The 26,605-nt window shown below is 43.2% G+C and overlaps 1 protein-coding gene across 3 annotated transcripts in view; it reads right to left on the bottom strand.

Annotated features, from left to right (window-relative positions):
• Nucleotides 1-26,605, bottom strand: part of LYN (LYN proto-oncogene, Src family tyrosine kinase) — a 126,254-nt gene that overhangs the window by 40,002 nt on the left and 59,647 nt on the right. For all 3 annotated transcript variants that reach the window (XM_069731363.1, XM_069731366.1, XM_069731365.1), the window contains 4 exons: nt 11,959-12,001; nt 11,758-11,863; nt 10,963-11,061; nt 10,782-10,885 (listed from right to left, as the gene is read on the bottom strand). In XM_069731363.1, the coding sequence (XP_069587464.1) occupies nt 10,782-10,885; nt 10,963-11,061; nt 11,758-11,863; nt 11,959-12,001 (352 nt within the window). The remainder of the gene's footprint in view (nt 1-10,781; nt 10,886-10,962; nt 11,062-11,757; nt 11,864-11,958; nt 12,002-26,605) is intronic.

The raw sequence follows: 26,605 nt of genomic DNA, 5'->3' as shown, positions 1-26,605 counted from the left end.
AAAATCAATCGAACAGTGGTGCAGAAACTGTGGCCCGTGCAACCTCAGAAGAAACGATCAAAAGAACCAAAGAGCACCACTGCAGCCCATTATCACCAAACAACCACTTGAACTTGTAGCCATAGATCACGTGAAGTTGACACCAAGCCGGTCCGGCTATGTCTATGCCTTGACCATCGTGGACCATTATTCACGCTTCTTGGTAGTAGTACCCGTAAAAGATCTGACAGCAATAACAGCAGCCAAAGCGTTCCAAACGTACTTTTGTAGACCCCATGGATATCCGGAACAGGTTCTCACCGACCAAGGTACAGCCTTTGAATCAGAGATCTTCAGAGAATTCTGTAATATGTATGGTTGCAAAAAGATCCGGACGACGGCCTATCATCCACAAACAAACGGCTTATGCGAGAAGATGAACCATATTGTAATAAGACCTACTAAAGACTTTACCTGAGACAGAAAGGAATCAATGGCCAGAGAAATTGCCTGACTTGGTGGATCTGTATAATCATGTCCCGGTGAGCTCCACCAACTGCACCCCAGCTTACCTTATGCGTGCAAGACCCGGCCAATTACCGATCGATCTAGAAATGGGAATTCTGAAACCAGACGCAGAAGTTCAAGACTCCAATTGGGATATCATACGGCAAAAGCAGTATCGCCAAGTGCAAGAGAGTGTGGAAAGAAGCCTTCAGCAAACTAGAGAAAGACAAGAGCGAACTTTCAACCAGAATGCTCTAGCGACCCCATTAAGACCGGGTGACCAAGTGCTCAAGAGAAATCGTCGAACCAATAAACTAGACAATCAGTGGGAAGCCGTACCCTACACAGTTTTACCAACAAGAATGGATAATCCTAAAATGTGTCTCATTAGCAAAAACGGAGGCTTAACATCTGTACTAGTGTCAAGAGACAATCTTAAATTATGTCCGGAAGCATTGAAAGAGCCAGAAGTTGTCCAGCCAGAACCAGAAGTTATTCAACCCATGCAGGTCCAACCAGTAAAGGAAAAAGAAGAGGAAATGTATCACACCTGCATAGGAGACTTTCCCAAAACCCTACTAACATACCATGGTGCAGTAGTGGTTCCCATGGTGGCCTTTTACCCAACACCGAACCCAATACCAGAAGTCCCAAGACAGGAAGACCCCGTACTACAGGAGGTTCCAGGCCAGGAAGAACAGATTCCTGATCAGAGTAATCCCATTCACGGTGGACTTGCCAACTCCATAGTCGTGGAATTATCTTTAGCAGAGCGGGCAGATACTACATCCACAGTAGACAGTAGTACACCACATGAAGAGACACCGCTATTACGTAGATCACAGCGTAGTACCCAGGGTCAATTACCGGCCAGGTATGCAGATTACCAACTATAAAGCTCGTAATGTGAATTGTATATATGTTATGCCGTATATAAACAGAAAATGTAGTATAGTCATTGTTATCAGTCTGCAACGTTTAAGCCCAGTACCTACAGAGACTTCTCTGTATGAACTTCTTGCATATTCTTGAACTTGTTATCAGCCCAGAGGCACTAAATCAAAGCTCTGGAAAGACTGCTTTTTGAACTTTGCTTTTTGCTCTTTTTGAACTTTCTTTAGACTTTATATTGATAACTCTGTTGGAACAATGGAACTATATTCCTGGACACTAAGTGCAGTGCCTTTCCTAGTACATTCAAGGATAGAACTGTATTAATAGACGCTATTTGAAGTGACTTTTTACAGAACTCTATTTTTGTTTCCTTGAGTGATTTTTGTGACTTTTCATTTTTAAGACTCTGTACATATTAATTGTTATGTCAAAATGTTATCGTCCCACAGTCCCGGAGTACTGTTCTTAACTAAGGGGGAATGTGGCACCCCTAGGGGTATTTGCCACAAAAATAGTTACTGACACTAAATACAAATATTAAGATAGCAAAACTGCACTACCACTTCCGGCCAGAAGGGGGAGTTCCAGAGACTCCCCTTGATCCATTCTGGTCTGAGAGAAGAAATGGCAGTTGGGCTAAGGAGCTGATAGTGAGAGGTCATACAGTTGAATCTCTAACAGCCCTATGACGGTTTCCAGGCCAAAATCACCGGCCTGAGGAGAAGAGGGATAGAGAAAAAGGACATTGTGAGAACCGGGTAGCATTAATCACTACCCAGAACAGGCGAAAATAGAATTATTCTTACCGTTAATTCGGTTTCTAGGAGCCTTCCACGACAGCCACCAGGAGGTTGTCTCCATTCCCTAATGGGGGACAGGAAGCACAAGAGGTTAAAAACCCCTCCCACCTCCCATTAACCAGTGACTTACAACTGAACCCATAGCACCGGTTACCTTTAGGTTCTCAGAAAAATATCCAAGAACATCGGGAGGGAATTAATGCTGTCGTGGAAGGCTCCTAGAAACCGAATTAACGGTAAGAATAATTCTATTTTCTCTAGTAGCCTTCCACGACAGCCACCAGGAGGGATGCCAACCAATTCTGTATTTAGGGAGGGACCACAGCTTGAAGAACCTTTCGGCCAAAAGCAAGATCCTGATTGGACCAGAAATCCAATCTATAATGTTTAGTAAATGTGTGTAGAGAAGACCATGTTGCTGCCCTGCAAATCTGCTCCGAAGAAGCGCCAGCCCTTTCAGCCCAAGAGACGGAAGTAGATCTGGTGGAATGAGCCTTTAGGCCCGCAGGAACAGCAATATTCTGATTTAGGTATGCTTCAGAAATGGCCTTTTTTATCCAGTTGGCAATGGTACTCTTCGCTACCTTCTTGCCTTTGTTTCTGCCAGAAAGATGAACGAAGAGATTTTTGTCAATTCTAAATGATTTAGTATAATCTAAGTAGTATAAAACTATACGTCGTACGTCCAAAGTATGGAACCTGTGTTCTTCCGGATTTGAAGGATTGTGACAAAACGATGGGAGGACTATGTCCTGTGATCGATGGAATTCTGACACTACCTTCGGTAGGAAACAAGGATCTGGACGGAATACGATGGAGTCATCTCTTATGGTAAGATAAGGCTCTCTAATTGAGAGAGCTTGTATTTCCCCCACTCTTCTTGCGGTAGAAATTGCAACCAAGAAGGCCGTCTTGCAGGACAGAAGATGCGAGGAACAAGATGATAGTGGCTCAAATGGAGGAGCCGTAAGACCCTTTAGAACTATGTTAAGGTCCCAGGATGGCACAAAAATTTGTTTTCTTGGACAATGTCTTGATGCCGCGACCATAAACCTCTTTATCCAACGATGACCTGCAAGATCCTGATCGAAGACGGAACTCAAGGCTGACACTTGAACTTTCAAGGTACTTGGCTTCAGCCCTAATTCTAATCCCTTTTGTAAAAAATCTAATATTTGTGAAATATTAGGATAAAAAGGGTCAGGTTTATGAGGATGACACCACGAGGAGAATCTTTTCCAGATTTTTCCATATATGGCATTGGTAATAGGTTTCCTAGATTTTTGTAGAGTAGAGATTACTGACTCTGAAAGGCCCTTAGCTCTTAGTACCTGGGCTTCAATAGCCAGGCTGCCAGTTTGAACTTCTGTGGCTCCGGGTGATAAAAGGGGCCCTGGCAGAGAAGATCTTCTGATACCTGAAGAAAGACTGGACCGTCCACCTTTAATTCTTCGATGAGGTGGTACCAGCTCCTCTTCTGCCACGCTGGAGCTACTAGGATAGTCTGGACCTGATCGTCCCGGATCTTCCGGAGGGTCTTCGCAAGTAACGGTATTGGAGGGAACCCGTAAGCCAGATGGAACTTCCAAGTATGAGCGAAGGCGTCTACTCCCTGAGACCTGTCTTTGGGGTTTAGGGAGAAGTAGTTCTTGACCTGTGCATTCTGGCTGGACGCTAGAAGGTCTATATCGGGAAGACCCCACCTGTCTGTCAACATTTTGAAAACGTCCGTCTTCAGGCTCCATTCTCCTGGATGCAAGTCGTGACGGCTTAGGCGATCTGCCTGGACATTCACCGACCCCTTGAGGTGTAACGCTGAAAGTGAGAGGAGATGTTTCTCTGCCCAGCAAAATATCCTGTTTGATATTGCTTTTAGTTGGTTGAACTTTGGACTCCCCTGGTGTTTTAGATGCGCGACAGTCGTCATATTGTCCGAATAAATTCTGACATGTTGACCTATAATGAGACTGCTGGCTGCCAGAAGGGCCCTCTCCACTGCCAACAATTCTCTGAGGTTGGAGGAACTGGAACTTTCTCTCTGATTCCAGTGACCCTGGAATGGGATTTGTGAGACCACTGCTCCCCAACCTTTTTGACTGGCGTCTGTTGTCACCGTAATTAGCGGATCTTGCACCCAGTCTACACCCTTCAGCAGGTTTGATTGGATCGACCACCAGGTTAACGAGGCCTTTACCTTCCCTGGAGTGTAAACTCTTCTGTTTAAGGAATTTGGATTCCCGTTCCAGTTCCCTAAGATGTGCGCCTGCAGAACTCTGGAGTGGCTCTGAGCCCACTGGACTGATTGTATACAGGCCGTCATCGATCCCAGAAGAGACATCGCAGTTCGTAAGGTCGGAGAACGTTGTTTCCTGAAGTGTGAGACCTTGGAAATTAAATTTATCCGATGTTCCTCTGGTAAGAAGGACTTTTGACCTTCTGAATCCAGGAGGACTCCAAGGAATTTCCTCACCTTTGATGGTGACAGCCGAGATTTTTTCAGGTTTGGAATCCAACCCAACCCCTGTAAGATGTTCAGAGTTTTGGAAACTCTCTGATTGAGAACTTCGGCGGAAGGACCAATTATTAACAGGTCGTCTAAGTACGGGACTATGGCGATGTCTTGACTCCTGATATGGGCTACTGCTTCCGCCATGACTCTGGAGAACACCCTTGGGGCTGAGGAGATCCCGAAGGGGAGAACGTTGTACTGAAATTGTAAGATCTTTTGGTTGAATTGAACCGCAAATCTCAGGTATTTCCTGTGGCAAGGATGTATTGGAATATGGAAATAGGCATCCTTGAGGTCTATTGTTGCCATATATGAGTGAGGAGCTATTAGAGGGATGGCTGTTTTTACTGACTCCATCTTGAACTTGCGGTATGTTATGTATCTGTTGAGAGCCTTCAGATTTATTATAATCCGAGATTGTCCGGAAGGCTTTTTTACTATGAAGATACGGGAATAGTGGCCTTCCCCCCGCTCGTTCACTGGAACCAAGGAAATAGCTCTTGAGTTTAGCAAGTCCTGAATTCCGGCCATCATCAACTTTTGAGTCTCCCGAGATGACAGGGAGGTGACTCTTACGATCCTGGGAGGAGGCGCATCGAACTCTATCAGCAGACCCTGTTGGATAACACTCACCACCCAGGGGCTGTTGGAGATATTCTGCCAACTGTGGACAAAGTCCGAAAGCCTCCCCCCTACCGGATCGGAGTCATTGCTTCTCTTGTTGTGTTTGTTGGGGAATAAGGATGTTTTTAGGCTTCCCCTTAGCATAACTCCACCTTCCGGATTTTCCTTTCCCTCTACCCTGGGAGGGGTGGGGCTGGGAGGGCCGAAAAAAACGCTTCCTGGGAGGCTTCTGTTCAGGGAGGGTTTTCTTTCTGTCTGTGGCTTTCTCTAAGATATCATCTAAGGAGGGCCCAAACACATATTCACCCTTAAAGGGAATAGAACACAGTTTTATTTTTGACGTAACATCTCCGCTCCACATTTTTAACCAGAGAGCTCTTCTGGCTGAATTTGTCTGGACCAAGGATCTGGCGGCCACACGGATAGATTCCAGTGAGGCGTCTGCAAGGAACCCTGTTGCTCTGTGCAAGATAGGCAAAGAGTCCAGTACTTCTTCTCTTGGGGTACCCTGAGAGATGTGGCTTTCTAACTCTTCTATCCAACGGAAGAGCGAGCGGGCAACACATGTGGATGCTATATTGTACCGGAGGGCTGAGGTAGACGTTTCCCAGGATTTTTTGAGAAGACTCTCAATCTTCCTATCCAAGGGGTCTTTTAATTGGGAAGAATCCTCGAACGGCAGAGCCGTCTTTTTAGCCACTCTAGCCACTTGGACATCAATTTTTGGAATGTTCAATTTTATTGAGTTTTCATCAAGAGGAAATCGGTGCTTAAAATCTGGAGGCGTTGTTAGCCGTTTCTCGGGTAATTCCCATTCATTATTAATCATATCAATTATGCTTTTATGGACGGGAAACCCGGGCTGCTTTTCAGTATGTATACCAAACAGCTCGTCTTGTATAGACTGAGGCACTGATTCCTCTTTTAGCCCCATTGTGTTCCTCACAGCCGATACCAAATCCTCAATATATTCTGAGGAAAAAAGGTATTTCCTGATCTCCGCAGATTTATGGGGTAACGTGTCTTCCCACTTGACAGAGGAGGACGTATAGGACTCCTCAGACTCTGACTCAGAGTACTCCTGGATTTTCCTCTTTTTGGGGAGAGATGGACCAGGTGAGGATGGTGGCGGAGGTGGAGGTGGGGCGAGTGTAGCCAAGGAGGTTTGAACCTCCTGCCTAACCAAGGAGCGGATTTCATCAATCAAAGAAGGGTGTTCCGCTCTGACGATTTTATCCGTACAAGGTTGGCATAACTTTTTCTCCCAATCTGGTGGCATTTTCGCATTACAGGTAGCACATCTACGCTTGGTAATGTTTTTAGGGCCTGGCTTGACTCCCTGCAATGAGAGAGGAAGCCGTGTAAGAAAAGGTATATTATGTGCCTTTAAATGGGACACCCTCTGCCGTACTTACTAGGGCCTGAGGAGCGCTGGGCTCTGCAGCTGCAGGGCAAGACGAGTCCATGCTTACAGCAGGCTTACCTGAGACGTCTTCGCAGCTTATATAGAAAATAAGTCTGCAACCAGCGTGTGCAATTAGCCGCCCCTCCCCCTCCGCAGTCCCAGGCAGGCGTGCGAGGATGCAGCGTGCCTCGCACGCCGTTCGGTAATCCATTGCTCTGGACTTGTGTCGCTCCTGTGCAGGAGCGCCGACCCGGAAGTGGAGCCACTGACTTCCGGGTCGCCGAACAGCGCGCGCTGGAGGGGGAGACGCCGGAGAGCTCAGGGAGGCCTCCGGGTGGGCTCACCGGCCAGCTTTGTCCCCGCGAGAGGACGCAGGAGGACCGGGAACGCGGTCCCAGAATCCGGAGGAGACGGGAGACACAAAGCAGGAGGAAGCCGCGGGGGACCCGACCATAAGTGCCCGGCGAAAGATCTGATTCAGGTACTCTGCTAGAGCCGCCGCAGCAGCGCACCAGGAACCTCTCCATGCCCCATGGGGGACAGGAAAGACACTGGTTAATGGGAGGTGGGAGGGGTTTTTAACCTCTTGTGCTTCCTGTCCCCCATTAGGGAATGGAGACAACCTCCTGGTGGCTGTCGTGGAAGGCTACTAGAGAAAAGACGGATACCGGATCCGTGGCTGTATTCATTATATATAATACAGCAACCGGAAAAACGTGAGGTGATATCAGCTTCACTAGGGCCGGACACAGACACAGACAACAACAGACACAGAGTTCAGCGGTACTCCCGGAGGGGGTAAGCCGATAAAAGGACTCGGGTTGCCCGTCGAACCAGGACCCGGAGGGGACAGATTGGGCCGGCAGCCAGTTCACATACAGCAGCAGGGCCACACAGAAATTGCGCACAATAAGAGGCGAAGACCCCGGCAGGGTCAAAGTAACTCAGAGTTCCCATACAGACTCCGGTGACAGGACTGGTTGTAAATCCTTTTATGTTAAAGTAAACTGGTTAAACGTTTCAGTGCCTCAGTCTTTCATTTGGACAATAGCCATCTATCCGGGATCGGGATCATCGCCGCTGGGAGAACCTGCTGCTGATCAAGTAAGTGCCTGTCCCCTCACGATACCCCTTACACTGTGCATTGCCTGAGGCCACAGCACCGGGTCAAGCCACCCGTGACATCCCCCTCAAGAGACAGACCCCATTGGTCCGGTGCTGGGTATCCCGGTCTCCTGGGCGTCAAACCTACATGCCAGAAACGCATACCTTCAACATAAGTGACCCCACTTTACAAACTACACCCCTCAATGAATTCATCTAGGGGTGCAGTAGGCATATTGACACATGGGCCTCACAAACGTTTATACCATTGGAAAGAATAATTACATTTTTTTATCAGTAAAATCTTGTTTTAGCCCCAAGGTTTTAATTTTTATAAGGGCTAAGAGGAAAAATGTATCTCAGTTTGCGGTGTGCCAATACCCTATGTGTAATCGGGAAATACTTTTCATTAAGAGTGGAAGGCTCAGAAGGGAAGAAGCGCCATATTATAGTGCAGATTTTGTTGTAGTTTGCAGGTATGATAACCCACTGGGAGAGCCCCTGAGGTTCCAGAACCGCAAAACCCCCATAAGTGACCCCATTTTACAAACTACACCTCTCAATGAATTCATTTAGGGGTGCAGTGATCATATTGACACCATGGGTGTGCCACAAAATTTTATACCATTAGACGGTGAAGAAAATAATAATTGCATTTTTACCACAAAAATTTAGTTTTAGCCCCAGATTTACGTGGCAATACCCCATATTTGGCTGTATAGTACTGATTAGCTACATGGCGAGACTTGGAGGGAAGGAGCGCTATTTGACTCAAGCAAATTTTCATAGATTTTTCATAAATTGTTTATCATATTTTGGTATTTTTTAAAAATATTTTGCACCAGCATTGCAATGCCATATACCTGTTAGTGCTGTACTGATAGAAGCCTCTTAGACGATGCTCCTGGTATGGTCTAACAAGGCACCATAGCTGGCAGACCCGAAGGTCATGATGATCTCAAGCTAAGCTATCATGGCAACTATCGGGCCATCGCAATGACGTTGTGGGGTCGTCAATGGGAAGGGAGCCTCCTCCATCTACTAAATGTTGTCATAGATATCGATCACAGCATTTCGGGGGGTTAAATGGCACATGGCGGTGTGGGTCACAGCTATTAATTACACCATGTTTCCTGTGGCAATAGCATGGGTACTGCTACTATACTTGTTATGGCCATGATGTAAGTTTACGTCATAGATCATGAATCCCTTCCTTACCCATGATGTAATTTTGCAATTTTCACTGACCACTGGCTTTTTTTTAGACTTTGTGCACACGTTGCAGATTTCTTGCAGAACTACAGTGTTTTTTTCCGCGCAGAAACGCTGCACATCTGCAAGTGATTTACAGTACAATGTAAGTCAACGGCAAAAAAAATGCTGTGCTAATGGTGCAGAAAAATCTACACGGAAAACGCAGCAGATTCAAAAAAGGACCATGCCCTTCTTTTGTGCGGATCTGCAGCGTTTCTGCACCCATTCCATTATAGAAATCCGCAGGGGTAAAAACGCATGAAATCCACACAGAATCTGCAGTAAAATGGTGCAAAATCCGCAAGAAAAACGCATCAAATCTGCACCTGCGTTTTCTGCCAAAAGATACAGAATCCGCACAGAAAATTCCAGAGGCAAATCTGCAACGTGTGCACATACCCCAAGACTCATATTTCCGGTCCTTTCAGAAAGTTTTCAGCAGACTCATTAATAGTGGCAGGATTACATTGACAGGTAACACCTATACACAGCTGATAACACCACCAATCACAGTAGGCGATGTTACAGCTTACCCTTCACAATGATCTTTTGTCATTAAATGTTTCAATACAAAAGATAGCTACAATGACCAAACTGAAACTCTATGTACATTTGCTGTTTCCTGAAACAGGAGATTATGGTCTAAAAAGCCCCAATGGCCAGTGTGAAAGGTGCAAGATTTCTATTTTTTTAATCTACTACAGATTGTGCTACCGAAAAAAAAAAAGAATGACACCTTACTTCCCCCCCCCCCAAATGTATATTAATTTAAAGGGCTTTGCCCATGAACAAAGCACATTTCAATTAATAGTTCTTGGAATAAAAATAAAAGTTCTACAACATCTTATAAATATGCCCTGCTGTGTTCTGTGTAATGGCTGTGTCTGACCATACAGGGATATGCAAATAGATACAGAAAGGACAAGCTAACGGAGCACCAGGTTGGCGGTCAAGGGAGATGTTGATTGAGAAAGGTCCGATGCAGCTCCTGCCGGGTGCCTCAGGAGAGGAATAAACAGTGAGTTGCAAAATACTCCGGTCACATGGAAGCACACAGGACACAGATGAAAGGATTAAAAGTTTCTTTGTTTATTGAAATCCACAACGCGTTTCAACGGAACAGCTCCGTCTTCATCAGGTGGCAGTATACTGATGAAGACGGAGCTGTTCCGTTGAAACGCGTTGTGTCCTGTGCGCTTCCATGTGACCGGAGTATTTTGCAACTCATACAGGGATATGGTCTGATCATACATCTCCTGACCAGGGGAGAAAGCAAAAGAGTGTACAGACATTACAGCATGGGATTGCAGCTGAAATTCCTATATCTAGAGCAGGGGTCCCCAACTCCAGTCCTCAAGGCCCACCAACAGGTCATGTTTTCAGGATTTCCTTAGTCTTGCCCAGGTAATAATTGCATCACCTGTGCAATGCAAAGGAAATCCTGAAAACATGACCTGTTGGTGGGCCTTGAGGACTGGAGTTGGGGACCCCTGATCTAGAGTACGTATTTTGAGGTGTGGAAGGATACCAAAGAATCCATAAGAAATCTGGCAAGCATCGTGAGAACATACAAACTCCATGCAGATGTTGTTTTTCATCTGATTTGAATCCCACACTCTAGATTTGCAAAGTTATGGTGCCAACCACAGAGTCACCATTTTGGTGCTTACTGGTATCATTACAATGAACTTGTCACTGGACTTACCTTTGTGGGCTTCACTGTCTCTGACGAGAAAAGTGCCGGCAGCATTTCCTGGAGCTAAAAGCTGTCGTTCCGCATCTTTTCTTGTTATATCTTTGAAAAACCATCTGAGAAATAAAGGGTAAATTCAGCATCTGAGGAGAGTCAATAGGAAATAGCCGCAACACAAATCCACAGAACTTACTCTTCTGTTTCTAACGTGTTAACTTTGGCCACGTAGTTGCTTGGTATGTATCCTTCTTTTTTTGTAGATAAGGACTTTGCTTTCCACCATTCTCCATGTCTGTAAAATGAGCACATAATCAGGGATGAAAAAGTTATAAAGTCTTTACAAAAAAAAAAACCTATAGGCATTGTTGTCTTGCAACAAAACAGACAGATGAATTAACTACACAGAGACATTTAGGAAATAAAACAAAAAAAAAGTGGTAATGCCAAGAGTTGTTTGTCTGGGGCAGATTATGAGTGACAATTGAACGGCCTTTTCGGCCCAGGTGAACTGGACTAAAATGTGCACATCATAATGATTGTGTAAGTAGAAGACCTGATTGATTAGCAAAATGACAAAGCAGGAATTCGGATCTTTTTAAGCTTTATGTTCCCTGTTCTGGAACCATGTACAAACATCCAAGCACCATCCCTTTAAATTGCACCACAAGCTTAGCCCATAACTTTAATTAAATGAAAAATCTAAATTATTTTACAAACAGGAAAAAAAAAATACATAAAAAAAAATTGAAGTGGATTTAGTCAGTATAGTCTATTAAAATATGCACCATTGCCTCAAATTTGATGCGACGCCATTTGTTGCACCCACTTTTCATTTAATGGATTTGTCCAGTTGTTCTTTGTCTTTAAACTCTATTTTTATTTTTTTCGAAGTAATCCCCTAATATTCCCTACACTTAATTGTAAATAAAAAACATCCTCAAAGTGTGAGTTATAAATCTGCAGTACCCCAATCATTAATAGCACTTACTCTTCAATTATTCTCAATTTTTCTCCCTTCTTGAAAGACAAGTCATCTTGATGGATTCCTTGATACGGATATAAAGCTACTACTAAATTCCCTGACTCTTCCGCTTCTGAAAGGGATGAAACAAGAGAGTGGTATTCATTTCCCCCATGTAATTCAGGTCATTGTGGATATTGTAGGTTTAGCCAAATGCACAACACGTACCTTGGATCCTTAGCCCGGGTAACACGCTTCCTGAACGTTGTGGCTAAAAAACAAATTCAACATTGTAATTATGGGGCAAGGGGCAATGATATGACCATTAAAATGCATGGAGAGTGACCATTAGAAAGGGATAGCTAGTTAGTAACCCAATCCACCAAAAAGAGGCCAAGGTTTAGGAAAAAGAACGAATCCAAAAGGTATCACATGCTGAAAGCTAACTGATAACACAGGAGTGGGGAAAGACTGTGGTGTTTTTATACATTCCAAATGATAGGGAAGAGGTGCTTCAAATAATGTCAAATATTCTTGATAATCATTTACCCCATAGCTATAATCCGCTATCCATTCTTCCATCATCCCATCATGGTGCATATGGCCCTCTATATGGTATTCATTGTCCAAATAAATCCAGTAATAGGTTGGTATTCCTGACAATGAACACTCGTGTAGTCATTAATGACCCCTTACACATAATTCTGATTAATACCAAAAATTCGAACGCTCTGCATTTACCACATGAAATGTTATGGGAAATAATCTGTGGAAAGTACCTTGAAAATTAATTGTCTCTGACATGTAACCAAGCCACATACCAAATCTATATATATATATTATATTCACAAGGGGAACAAACATGGTGACATATTCCGGATAACTCTGCAGATACACCAATACAGAATATTGCAGAATAGGCAATAACTTGACTTTTTACAGATGTCTGCCAAGAAATCACTGCACGTAACATACAATTCCCTTCACAGACCAACTGGTAAACAATATGTTCAGAGAAAAGGCCATCTGACCTCATGTGTGTAGCCACCATACACAAATGTCATTAGTCTTCCTCACAATGGACATTAGGTAACAAAAAATTATTTTGCTTCTCAAATACAAGTATTAACACAGCCAATCTGTAGACAACTTCTACTCCCCGATCCAAGGCTTTGTGCACATGTGAGTTTTATCACCATTCACGTTTCTTATATACTGGTAGTCTAGGGTGAACTTGAGATAGGCTGCCATAGCTTATTCGGACAAAATTGTGGTGTAGTAGTGGATGCAGTAATAAAGGATTGTTTATAAGGTCTTCAGTGGGCACTTGCTGATAACCTTCGGGCTTTTCTTACCACTTTTAGGATTGTCTATTGTGGTCTTATGGTATGTGCACATGGCGACTTATAGATGTCGGCGGACCAGCATTGTTTTTGAAGCAGAAGACACTTCAGGAAAACTCTGGCAGTGTTTTTCCTGAAGCTTCTTTTCTGGTGTTTCCGGACGTCTTTTGCAAAAGCTTTGCCACCGTCATGTTTCTTTATTTCTTTTTTACATTCTATATATAAAATAATGGCAGCTTTCAAGTGGAAGCAGCCAGAAGAATGGACAGGTCACTTCTTTTAGCCAACAGTTTTTGAAGCTTGAAGCAGTTAAAAGAAGCGACAAAAGGAAGAACACAAAGAACATAGACACAGCAAGTTGCTTTGACATTGCTGCACATATGTTCATTCTTTTTAACTTTTTTAGTGCTTTTTCAGGTGGATTCCAGGTGGAATCAGACGGAAAAAGATGTGTGGACAAATCCTTTGAGGAATCTTAACTCCTCTTGAAAGGGCCATTTTTCTTTTTCCTTCCTTTCTTTCAAGAGCCATAACTTCTTATTTTCCCATTGACATGGCCATATGGGGGCTTGTATTTTGTAAAAGGAGTTGTAGTTTTAAATGACTAATTCTAAGTAAGGTGAAATGGTAAAAACTAAATCCTGATACTGTTTAGGGGTTTTGTATTTATAGCACTCATGCTTAAAAAAATGCTTTATTGGTACTTTTTTGGGGCTCCAAAGAGGTACTAAGATGGCGCCTTGGGGGCCTTTAGTAGATCGGCTGTCATGGTAACCCATGGGCATGCTGCGAATCCCAGGGGATGTCAGAAAGAGGTTTAAAAGGATGTTCACTGCTAGGGACAATAGCATGACTTTTTTTTCCATTTGAAGACAATTTGTCTAATTTGTGGCTAACGTAGAGCCAAATCTTTAGTAATGCTTCTGTAGCCTTCTCCAGCTCTATGCATCCAATATTCCTCCTGTGGTTTTCTGACCGTTGTTTGCCTTGTGGCATAGTTCATTTATTAGTGATGAGTGAACATGTTCGACTAAGGTGTTATCCGAGGATGCTCGTGTGCTAACCGACTGCCTTTGGATTGCTCAAATATGTTCTGGTTCCTGCGCCTGCATGTGTTGCGGCTGTTAGACAGGCAATCCCTGCATGTGTTGCGGGTTTCGAACAGTTGAGAGACATGCAGACACTGGGACATATTTTTTCGAGCACGCCGAAGTCACTCGGTTATCACACGAGCATGCTCGGATAACAACTTATCCAAGCACATTCACTCGTCACAATTCAATCACTTTCCAATCTCATGAGAATAACAATTTTGTCAGTAACCAGGCTTTGTTTACCTTTTTTCAATAGCCAAAGCACCAGTGAACCCCGCACTTCCAGTCTCATCTCTTGAATGGAAACACATTGTCACAGGTGTACCAGGACAGAGAGGAGCCAGGAGACTGCAGGATCCAATTTCTCCTATTCCTGCACTGATTAGAAGCACTTCACATGAAACGGTGAAGGGATGCAGGAGTTAATCTGCTCAGTTGAGAGCTCCTGGAAGATTTCCTGCATTAAGGCTCTCAGATGTACACTGTTAGCCACTCCCATCTCCTACATAATATGGGTCCTGGCTAGCACTCATTGTCAGAGGTATCTTTTGCTACATGGCTGGAGGTTGTTAGTGGTTATTGGAGAAGCCATTTGGTGGATTTATCTGTGACACTTATAATGTTTTGAGTGTGTGAGAATTCCCTTTCTTCTCCTACTTTGGTTTAACCCCGTCCTCTACTTCCAGATGCATCCCTCTGTTGTTTATGTGTGTATATTTGTATGTTTGGTATTTTCCCTTATCCCTGTTCATATTATCTTGTTAGTCTGGTTGGTGTAGACAGAGTACAGACTGAGGGCAGATTCAGGGGCTAAGGCAAGGTACGTGGCCACGGTGTATTCACCATCAGAATTAATCTGGGGAACAGGGCGAGCTAGGGTACCTCTAGTGCAGGGGTGTCAAACTGCATTCCTCGAGGGCTGCAAACAGGTCATGTTTTCAGGATTTCCTTGTACTGCACAGGTGATCATTTAATCACCTACACACATAATGATTACAGCACCTTGTGCAAAGCTAAGGAAATCTTGAAAACACGCATAGTTTGCGGCCCTCGAGGAATGCAGTTTGACACCCCTGCTCTAGTGGTAGGGACAGGGAAGGAGACCTGGGACACCCAACAACAGAGTTGTGACACACATATTGCCAATTAACTCTTGGAGAGGCATTAACACAAAAATTTACTTGTTGCCTCTGCAAGATGAGATCCTTCTTGTGCTCAATAAAAGACATGACCAGTACCACCATTTCTGTGTTAGTGGTTTGGATAAATTGTGTTTGTCTATAATGTGGACTTTGATGACAAATAAAATGTGACCTGATTGCTATCTAAGCAGAAAAAAGTAAGGGTCCTTTTATATTATGAAATCTGTGATATTAAAAACCTGCCAATCAGTACACATTCACTGGGTAGTCAATTAGTTGCCTATTTAGACAGGTAGAACACATAATATGTACAGCACCATGGAATTAATGGTGCTATACAAATAAATAAATAATAATAATAATGAGCGTAGAACAATCAATAATATATTGTTATCGGCAGCACGGGACCTGTTTACAGAGGACTACATTCTGCCAAGCATATACATTTTTTTTTTAAGCTAGTCAACAGCATTTCACACAATAAGCCCTTGTGAGCAGAGCCTTCACTCCTTGTTTGAACTGGTGAAAAATGTGTGACTCTGTAATGTCTGATATTGTCTGTGCATGTCCCCTTAAACTGTAAAGTGCTGCAGAATATGATAGTGCTAGATAGATAAAAATTATTATTATTAATGGTCTCTGGAGTGTGTTACACATTTCAATTTTAGTGTCAGCTAAAGCATGCGATCTTCATCACAGGTCAGATTTGCACATAGGGTGCTGCTGACAAGTTTCACCCATTTCCATGTGCGGTTTGTGTTACCTGTTTACTTGCATATTCAGAGGGTGTTAGACAGTAGTCCTTATCTGATTTTGAAGAAGTATAATACAGTTGCAAAAACTTCTGCAACAAGTCTACCAGATGTGAGCATCCACTACTACTTCAGCATGTCTGACTAGAGTTGTTTTATAATCATTAATGATGCCATACATCGTAAACATCCTGGATTCTGGGGAACAATCCTGAATTTGGGGAGCTGTTCCAGGAGGGTAGACGTGCATCCCAACTTCAACTGTACCCATGTCTTCTGAACACAGATTGAGTTGAAGATAAAGGTGGAGCAGGGAGATGTTGGATCTCTGCACCTTTTTTTCTAAGCGATTCTGAAGGATCTGCAAGGACCTTCAGGTAATTTGACTTTCTCAGATCAAGTGATTAGGCACCAGAGGAACAAACATGTAACAGAACGGACAGATATGTGGGATGGCATCATGCGATGTGTGTGGAGGGGGGCTGGATTGTGAGGTTAATCATATTGTGAGGGTGGGGATGACTGTGATGGCATTATACTGTTTGTGAAGCTTCATACGGTGGGTGTGTGTGGTGAAGGGACACTGTGGAGGACATGCGTGTTGTAGGAGGGTTGACTGGGGGCAATGAAAGGATTACCATACTGTGTGGGGGAAATACTGAGGGAGGCATCATACTGTGTGGAGAGCAATATGAAGGCAATGAAAAAAAAGGGTACCAAACTGTGTGGAAACACTAATGGCATTCACTAAGAGAAATATTTCAGTGTGGACACTTATAATGGACTGGGCAAAGTTAGAAAAGTGGCTTAGCTCAATATAAAAATTGTCGTGACAGTATTTGACCCCCTTTCCGGTTTAAAACATTTGGGATGCATGATTGATGCAAAGGTATTTTATGGCTGTCAACCATTATAGAAATGATGGTAGTAGTAATAACCATTATAGTACTGCCATTTTCTTATGCCAATATCCATTCCTATTTATTATTGTCTAGTAGACAAGTTTATGGTTGTCCATTTCAAGCAGAGCTGTCAAGCAAATTCAGAAATAGTGACCACAAGTGAGGGTCGGACTCAGTTTTTTCCTAAGAGCCAGTGATAAAATCATCAGACATCCTTCATTACACAGTCCACACATTGATTTTTCCTGTTATGAAGGTACTGGAAAACTGAACAACTTCTGTGGATTGAAACTTTGGGATCAGCTTATTGCAAAAGGGACCTATCTAACAAGTAGCACAGCTCCTGTCCATATGCCTTATTAAAACAAAAACATCAGAGAATGGGTCTGCCACTCAGCTTCCTGTACCGGAATGAAAAGCTGCTACTGTCCCATGAATCATATTTCCAGACATTTCCCAGTAGAATGTCTTATATGAATAACCCTTATGTGTTGGCCCTATGTGGGCATATACTGTAAATGCCATGCGAACTAGACTTATGTACAAAGTCTATTAACTAAAAAGAAGAAACCAATGTTTTTACCCCATAATTAAAGGTTTAGACAGTGAAGGAAATATCAAAAGATTATACTCCGAGACCGTAATGTATTGATAAGTGATGGGTCAATACATTTTCTCTCAGGGCCATTAATAAGTCTTATGGTGAAATGAATGTTAGACGTAATTATTGCAAAGTGGAAAAAAATACATACTTCCTTCATAAGATTAGAAGATGTTCCTCTTTTGTGCTGGGAAATGAAAGTCAAATATACACTAACTAAGGCTTCAACTTGTGAAATAGAAAATCCAAGAATTTAGGGTTGAAAAAAGTGCAGATATTTTCATAATTCAGTCTGCATTAAACTCATACTTCACCAGGCTTCTACTTCTAGTCCTGGCCGGACATACAGGATGCGCATGACCACAGCTGTAGTGCCTATTCTATGCGAAGAGTGTGTGGTCAATGACACGGGAAGTCGGTGGCAGCTGTGAAGGATAAGGCATATTGCAAAGCACTGTTATTTCAAATGAGAGAAAAGTAATTTTCGCAATGGAAATTGGCTCCAATTCGGGCTGGATGGCTGACTTATCGCTAAACATCAATAGGACACAGTGTCACTGGAAAGCGCAGAAGCATTGCAAAAAACATTGTATTTTCCTGAACAAACACTATTGTTGAGAGACCCTTGTCTAGATGAGCTGCTGCAGGGGGGTTTGAATAAGTATATGCTGATTTGCATAGGCTGATAATCGTCTGTACTACCATAAGTGAGGATTAGTGATGAGCGAATATACTCGTTACTCGAGATTTCCCAAGAACGGTCGGGTGTCCTCAGGGTAACATACTAACTATGTTACTAAGGCCGAAAAAAGACATTTTTCCATCCAGTTCAGCCTATATTCCATCATAATAAATCCCCAGATCTACGTCCTTCTACAGAACCTAATAATTGTATGATACAATATTGTTCTGCTCCAGGAAGACATCCAGGCCTCTCTAGAACCCCTCGACTGAGTTCGCCATCACCACCTCCTCAGGCAAGCAATTTCAGATTCTCACCGCCCTAACAGTAAAGAATCCTCTTCTATGTTGGTGGAAAAACCTTCTATCCTCCAGACGCAAAGAATGCCCCCTTGTGCCCGTCACCTTCCTTGGTATAAACAGATCCTCAGCGAGATATTTGTATTGTCCCCTTATATACTTATACATGGTTATTAGATCGCCCCTCAGTCGTCTTTTTTCTAGACTAAATAATCCTAATTTCGCTAATCTATCTGGGTATTGTAGTTCTCCCATCCCCTTTATTAATTTTGTTGCCCTCCTTTGTACTCTGTCTAGTTCCATTATATCCTTCCTGAGCACTGGTGCCCAAAACTGGACACAGTACTCCATGTGCAGTCTAACTAGGGATTTGTACAGAGGCAGTATAATACTCTCATCATGTGTATCCAGACCTCTCTTAATGTACCCCATGATCCTGTTTGCCTTGGCAGCTGCTGCCTGGCACTGGCTGATTTACCCAGTGGTTTCCCGTTCAGTGTGTAATGGTGATATTGATTCCTTCTTCCCATGTGTATAACCTTACATTTATCATTGTTAAACCTCATCTGCCACCTTTCAGCCCAAGTTTCCAACTTATCCAGATCCATCTGTAGCAGAATACGATCTTCTCTTGTATTAACTGCTTTACATAGTTTTGTATCATCTGCAAATATCGATATTTTACTGTGTAAACCTTCTACCAGATCATTAATGAATATATTGAAGAGAACAGGTCCCAATACCGACCCCTGCGGTACCCCACTGGTCACAGCGACCCAGTTAGAGACTATACCATTCATAACCACCCTCTGCTTTCTATCACTAAGCCAGTTACAAACCCATTTACACACATTTTCCCCCAGACCAAGCATTCTCATTTTGTGTACCAACCTCTTGTGCGGCACGGTATCAAACGCTTTGGAAAAATCGAGATATACCACGTCCAATGACTCACCATGGTCCAGCCTATAGCTTACCTCTTCATAAAAACTGATTAGATTGGTTTGACAGGAGCGATTTCTCATAAACCCATGCTGATATGGAGTTAAACAGTTATTCTCATTGAGATAATCCAGAATAACATCCCTCAGAAACCCTTCAAATATTTTACCAACAATAGAGGTTAGACTTACTGGCCTATAATTTCCAGGTTCACTTTTAGAGCCCTTTTTGAACATTTGCACCACATTTGCTATGCGCCAGTCCTGCGGAACAGACCCCGTCGCTATAGAGTCCCTAAAAATAAGAAATAATGGTTTATCTATTACATTACTTAGTTCTCTTAGTACTCGTGGGTGTATGCCATCCGGACCCGGAGATTTATCTATTTTAATCTTATTTAGCCGGTTTCGCACCTCTTCTTGGGTTAGATTGGTGACCCTTAATATAGGGTCTTAATATATACTTAATATAGTATTTTTTCGTGCTCGGAGATTTAGTTTTTTTTGCTGCAACAAGGCAACCCCCACATGTACTTATGCTGGCTAATAGCTGTAAATCATTCAGCTGAGGCGATGAAAACTAAATCTCCGAGCACTAAAAAATACTCGGAGGACACCGGAGAATGCTCGGGAAATCTCGAATAACGAGTATATTCGCTCATCAGTAGTGAGTATGTTTGTTCCAAAGAGCACCGCTAGTTTGGTGAAGAACCCACTGTTAATTTTAAGAGCCACAATAATGACTAGCTGCCAGTCAATGAAACGTAGCATATGCACAAGTTTTTCATATATTCTCCTTACTACTTCTCAGAATGGTTTTCACATGAAAAGGTCACTGAGTACATGTTCTAAAAAGTAGATCTTACAGTAATTCTATCCTCAGAATGGACCCAAACGGCGCTTATATACAGGTGCCACCGCACAGATGTCCACACTAGTGTGCCCATTAGAGATTGTAGTATATGGAAAAGTGGCAACGTCAGACAAAACATTGTACAACATCCATAAAAGGATTTCAATTGTATTGTTGTATAGCAGTAAGTAATGTGCGTGCAATGCCAATAATCCCACCAGTGCATGTGTGGCTGTGCCACAGTGTCCCCACAATGATACTTACGGTATTTCCTCCATGGTAATAATTTGTAGTCTACTTCCCTTACACAGACTTACTAACAGCCACGATCCAGCCACTTGAAAGTAGTTAATAGAAGCTGCATTAAATGCCTCGCCAGCTGTTTCCTGAGATTCATACAGAACCAGGGTGGCCAAAATGCCTGTGACACAGAGTATGTAAGCATCCTCAAATTATTGTAGTCTGACCACTACCAATTAAAAGAAATCCAATATCTCAGGACAGAACACAGGAGTGGTCACTTATTTCTGAGCTCATCAGTGAAATCCAACCTGCATCAAATCCATAATGTTCCACTTATTAAAGCTGATAGAAAAACTCCTCGATGGAATAAAGTCCTGATCACGTCCACAAGAGTCATCTTGTACTCATTGATGCAACCTCCCACAGCCGTTCTCAGAAAAAGGCCAAAGAAATGCTCCTGGTTGCAGAACTTAATTTTCCGCATTGATCTCTACAGAAAAAAAAGTGTACTTCCCCAACCAAGCATGTTATAAATAGCGAGGTTTCGTTAGATTTCTTACTGACTGTGCCCATTTCCTTCACCACTGTACATTACAGGACAATATAAAAAAAGCTTAAGAACCTGCCATCAAGATTTTACACCCAACGCTAAATGGCATGTATGTTAAGGTGCTTTAATGCAGAGTAAATCCTTACCTTTCTTGTAGAAATCCATTTTGCCATTTTAGAAAATTCAATAGTTGAAATTCTATGTTAATGAGCTGAAAATGCAGTGGGCGAGCACTGCACTCACAGGTCTGCTTATGTGCCACCTCTAATCTCTGACCAACAGGTCACTGAAATATGAAGCCGCAGGCAGCGGGTGGAGATTAGGCAAGAAGCTGGAGAGCTGTAAGTGCAGTGCCCGCCCATTGCACTTGTACCTCATTAGTATACGAAGAAAGGTAAGGATTTACTGAGCATTAAAGCACCTTTACCTACATGCCATTAGTGATGGGTATAAAGTCCTGATGACCGGTTCTCTTAAAGTAAAACATTTCTATTATTAATCTGAATGTATTAAAAAGATGCTGATAAATTTTCTTTTCAGCTCCAGTTCCATCACTAACAATGGCTTCTTGGTGTTGGCAATATTTAACAGAATCCATTTTTACTGTCATCCAAATAACATATTCCCTCAGAGGATTTTCCTTTTCTTTCAAAATACACAAATTGCAGCCAAAGATAGATTCTAAAATTTAAAGAAGATTTTTTAAACTGAGTATATCATTCAGTTAGTGCTGTTCCAATGATTTTGGGAAAAAAGTTTTCATTGTTTTTTGCCCCCTCATCTCAAAGTTTTCCCTTACACCCAGGTGGTTAATACCACAGTTTGCTTTTTCTCATCTATGATGCTGGCCAATCACAACATGGCTGTTGTGATTGGCCAGGAAAAGCAGATGTCCACACAGAAGTCACATCTACAGCCTGGCTCACAGTGCTCCGAAAAAAACCTTTTTAATTTTTGTATTTTTGAAAGAGTCTATTACTGTATTTTTTGGACTATTATTACTGTATTTTTTGGACTATAAGACGCACCGGACCATAAGAAGCACCCCAAATTTTCAGAAGGAAATAGGGAAAAAGTAATGTGTCAAATGGAAGCCCATCTTACAGTCCGAATTCAGCTTAAAGAGAGGGGGGGGGGGGGAATCGGCAGCACAGGTGGAGCGTCGTCACAGGGGGTGTTCAGTGGTCCGGTGATATGACTCCCTTCCCAGGCTGGTTCGGCCGCATCGCAGCAATGGATGTGCGGAGGTCTCCAAGACTTCACAAAATGCTGGCGGAACCCCTCCGCACCACAGAGCACTGCCAAACCTGCCACACCAGCCTGGGAAGGGTGTGCAGGGAGTGTGATCATCACCCTGCAGCATCAGACAGGGACCGCCACAGAATCACCCAACTCCTAATGCCGCCACACTACTTGTAAGTATATTCCAAGTATAAGACGCACCCCCATTTTCCCCAAAACATTTTTGGGAAAAAAGTGCATCTTATAGTCTGAAAAATACGGTATCTGTCATTTAAAATGCTTAGAAGAGCCCATATCTCTTGGGTACAAAACCATGGAGAGTCTTGAAATTTCTAAAACGACTTGAATTTGGTGTATTTTTCATAAAAGGTACCCCCACACCTTCAATAAGCTACCCTTTATCTCTCATGACTTCTCCACACGAATGCTAGTTTTGCTTTATGGGTGTAATGGAGTAAGATGTAGTCACACTCCTCTGGTAGTGGTTTATGGAGTTGGAGAACAAAAGGATAGGGCATTTCAATTCAAAATGCCCAATTCTTATTTTCGCCAACATTATCTGTTTCTGGACAAAACGGTTGACTGAACCTGCTGAAAAATTATTGGGTTTGGTTGACTTTAATGTAACGTGTATGGGCTTTAACCCCTTAACGACCGCCGATACGCCTTTTAACGGCGGCAGTTAAGGGTACTTAAACCACAGCGCCGTTAATTAACGGCGCTGTGGAAAAAGTGTATAGTACCCCCCAGAGTTGGAATTTCTCTGGGGTCTCGGTTGCCGGGGGTAGCCGAGACCCCAGAGAACATGATTTGGGTCGCGGTTTACCGACCCCCGGGTTGTGATCGCCGGTAAATAACCCTGATACTCACCAGTCTCCCCGATGCTCCTTGTGGCTCCCGATGGACGCCGCCATCTTTTTCCGGGAAAAAAATGGCAGGGGCATGCACAGTGCGCCTGCCGGCCGGCACCCGGATCATCTTTGGGGTCTCAGCTGCCAGGGGTAGCCGAGACCCTAAAGAACATGATCGGGGTCGTTTTTTACCGACCCCTGTTTTGTGATCGTCGGTAAATAACTGTTTACCGGCGACCACAAAAAGAAAAAAAAAAAAAAAAATGACGTATCATTCTCTGTCCTCTGATGTGATCGCACATCAGAGGACAGAGAAATAGGGGGATTCGGGGACCCTATCATACTTACTGGTGCCTCCTGGGTCCTCCTTCGTCCCCTCCTGGCCGCCGGCTTCTTCCACCGAGAAGAAAATTGCGAGCGCATGCGCATTGATGTGCCGGCCGGCAGAGGAAAATTCTTCCTCCTGTTTTATTTTGGTCACTGTGAGTTCCTATCACAGTGATCAAAATAAAAAAAATAGTAAATAACACCCCCCCCCCCCTTTATCACCCCCTTAGTTAGGAAAAAATGATAAAATAAAAAAATGTATGTATTTCTATTTTCCAATTAGGGTTAGGGTTAAGGTTGGGGCTAAAGTTAGGGTTAGGATTAGGGTTAGGGTTGGGATTAGGGTTTGGGTTGGTATTAGGGTTTGGGTTGGTATTAGGGTTAGGGTTGGCATTAGGGTTACGTTTGGGATTAGGGTTAAGGTTAGGGTTGGGGTTAGGTTTGAGGATAGGGTTGAGAGTATGATTAGAGGTGTGTTGGGCTTAGGGATTTGATTAGTGTTAGGGTTGGGATTAGGGTTAGAGGTGTTTTGGCGTTAGGCTTGTGATTAGGGTTATGGTTGGGTTATGGACCCGTAGAAGCGCTAGATACATTACGAAACGGCCGTCGTCGACCCCTGCACATTCCTGCTGTCACTGCACATCCCCCGAGCCGTGAAGATGTATTATCACATGTCTCAATAAAGACTTTCCTAACTCTAGGATCGGTGAGTGCTGCCGCATTTTTCTATGACAGGATTCATTACTCACCTATGTTTCATGCGAGCACCCGTGATCAGCGGTCAGGATTTCAGCTGGTGCAGCACGCATCTTGTTTTTTTCTCCTTGTGCCCCAGCAGTGCTGCTCCACCGTTTTTCTTTCTTTTTTGATAACCACATGGTTGGGATTAGGGTTAGGGGTGTTTTGGAGTTAGGGTTTTTAATTAGGGTTATGGATTGGATTGAGATTAGCATTAGGGGTGTGTTGGGGTTACGGTTGGAGTTAGAATTGGGGGTTTCCACTGTTTAGGTACATCAGGGGGTCTCCAAACTACACAGCCAATTTTGCGTTCAAAAAGTCAATTGGTGCTCCCTCCCTTCTGAGCTCTGCCGTGCGCCCAAACAGTGGTTTACCCCCACATATGGGGTATCAGCGTACTCAGGACTGATTGGACAACAACTTTTGGGGTCCAGTTTCTCCTGTTACCCTTGCGAAAATAAAAAATTGGGGGCTAAAAAAATCATTTTTGTGGGGAAAAAAACGATTTTTTATTTTCATGGCTCTGCATCAAACTTCAGTGAAGCACTTGGGCGTACAAAATGCTCACCACATATCTAAATAAGTTCCTTGGGGGATCTAATTTCCAAAATAGGGTCACTTGTGGGGGTTTGTACTGTTTAGGTACATCAGGGGCTCTGAAAATGCAACAGGACACCCACAGACCATTCCATCAAAGTGTGCATTTTAAAACGTCACTACTTCCCTTCCGAGCCCTGATGTGTGCCTCAACAGTGGTCCCCCCCACATATGGGGTATCAGCATACTCAGAACAAATTGGAAAACAAATTTTGGGGTCCAATTTCTCCTGTTACCCTTGGGGAAATAAAAAATTGGGGGCTAAAAAAATCATTTTTGTGGAAAAAAATATAGATATATTTTCATGACTCTGCATTATAAACTTCTGTGAAGCACTTGGGCGTTCAAAGTGCTCACCACACATCTAGGTAAGTTCCTTGGGGGGTCTAGTTTCCAAAATGAGGTCAATTGTGGGGGGTTTCTACTGTTTAGGTACATCAGGGGCTCTGCAAATGCAACATAATGCCCGCAGACCATTCTATCAAAGTCTGCATTCCAAAACGGCGCGCCTTCCCTTCCGAGCTCTGCCATGCGCCCAAACAGTAGTCCCCCCACATATGGGGTATCAGCGTACTCAGCATAAATTGCACAATACATTTTGGGGTCCAATTTCTCCTGTTACCCTTGTGAAAGTAAAAATCTGGGGGTGAAAAATCATTTTTGTGGAAAAAAAATATAATTTTTTTATTTTCATGGCTCTACATTATAAACTTCTGTGAAGCAGTTGGGGGTTCATAGTGCTCACCACACATCTAGATAAGTTCCTTAACCTTCGTCCGGCTGAGTAGGTACAATTGTAACTATTCCGTTTTAAAATTGCAATAACTTTTTTTTTCGAAAAGCCGTAGAGGGCTGAAATTTCGTGACATCTCTGCAGTTTTGGTCCAGAATATAATGGCCAAATTTCAATAAAATATTTATGAAGGTACAATTGTACCTCTGCAGCCTGTTAACGTTGTAAAATCATGCAGCCTGACGAAGGTTAATGGGTTTAGTTTCCAAAATGGGGTCTCTTGTGGGGGGTTTCTACTGTTTAGGTACATAGGGAGCTCTGCAAATGCAACATGACTCCCGCAGACCATTCCATCAAAGTCTGCATTGTAAAATGTCATTACTTCCCTTGCAAGCCCCAATGTGTGCCCAAACAGTGGTACCCCCCCTACATATGGGGTATCAGCGTACTCAGGACAAACTGGACAACAAATTTTGGGGTCCAATTTCTCCTGTTACCCTTGAGAAAATAACAAATTGCGAGCTAAAAAAATCATTTTTGAGGAAAAAAAAGGATTTTTTATTTTCACGGCTCTACGTTATAAATTTCTGTGAAGCACTTGGGGATTCAAAGTGCTCACCACACATCTAGATAAGTTCCTTAATGGATTTAGTTTCCAAAATGGGGTCACTTGTGGGGGTTTCCACTGTTTAGGCACATCAGGGGCTCTCCAAATGCGACATGACGTCCCATCTCAATTCCAGCCAATTCTGCATTGAAAAAAGTTAAACGGAACTCCTTCTCTTCCAAGCTCTGCCATGCATCCAAACTGTGGTTTACCCCCACGTATGGGGTATCGGCGTACTCAGGACAAATTGCTCAACAACTTTTCGGGTCTAATTTCTCCTGTTACTCTTGTGAAAATAAAGATTTGGGGGCGAAAAGATAATTTTTGTCAAAAAAAAGCGACTTTTTATTTTCAAGGCTCTACATTATAAACTTCTGT

Source organism: Ranitomeya imitator, chromosome 6, assembly GCF_032444005.1.
Source record: "Ranitomeya imitator isolate aRanImi1 chromosome 6, aRanImi1.pri, whole genome shotgun sequence".
NCBI classification, from domain to species: domain Eukaryota; kingdom Metazoa; phylum Chordata; class Amphibia; order Anura; family Dendrobatidae; genus Ranitomeya; species Ranitomeya imitator.
The sequence above is the reverse complement of the archived record's forward strand: the minus strand, read 5'-3'. Positions and strand labels throughout refer to the sequence as shown.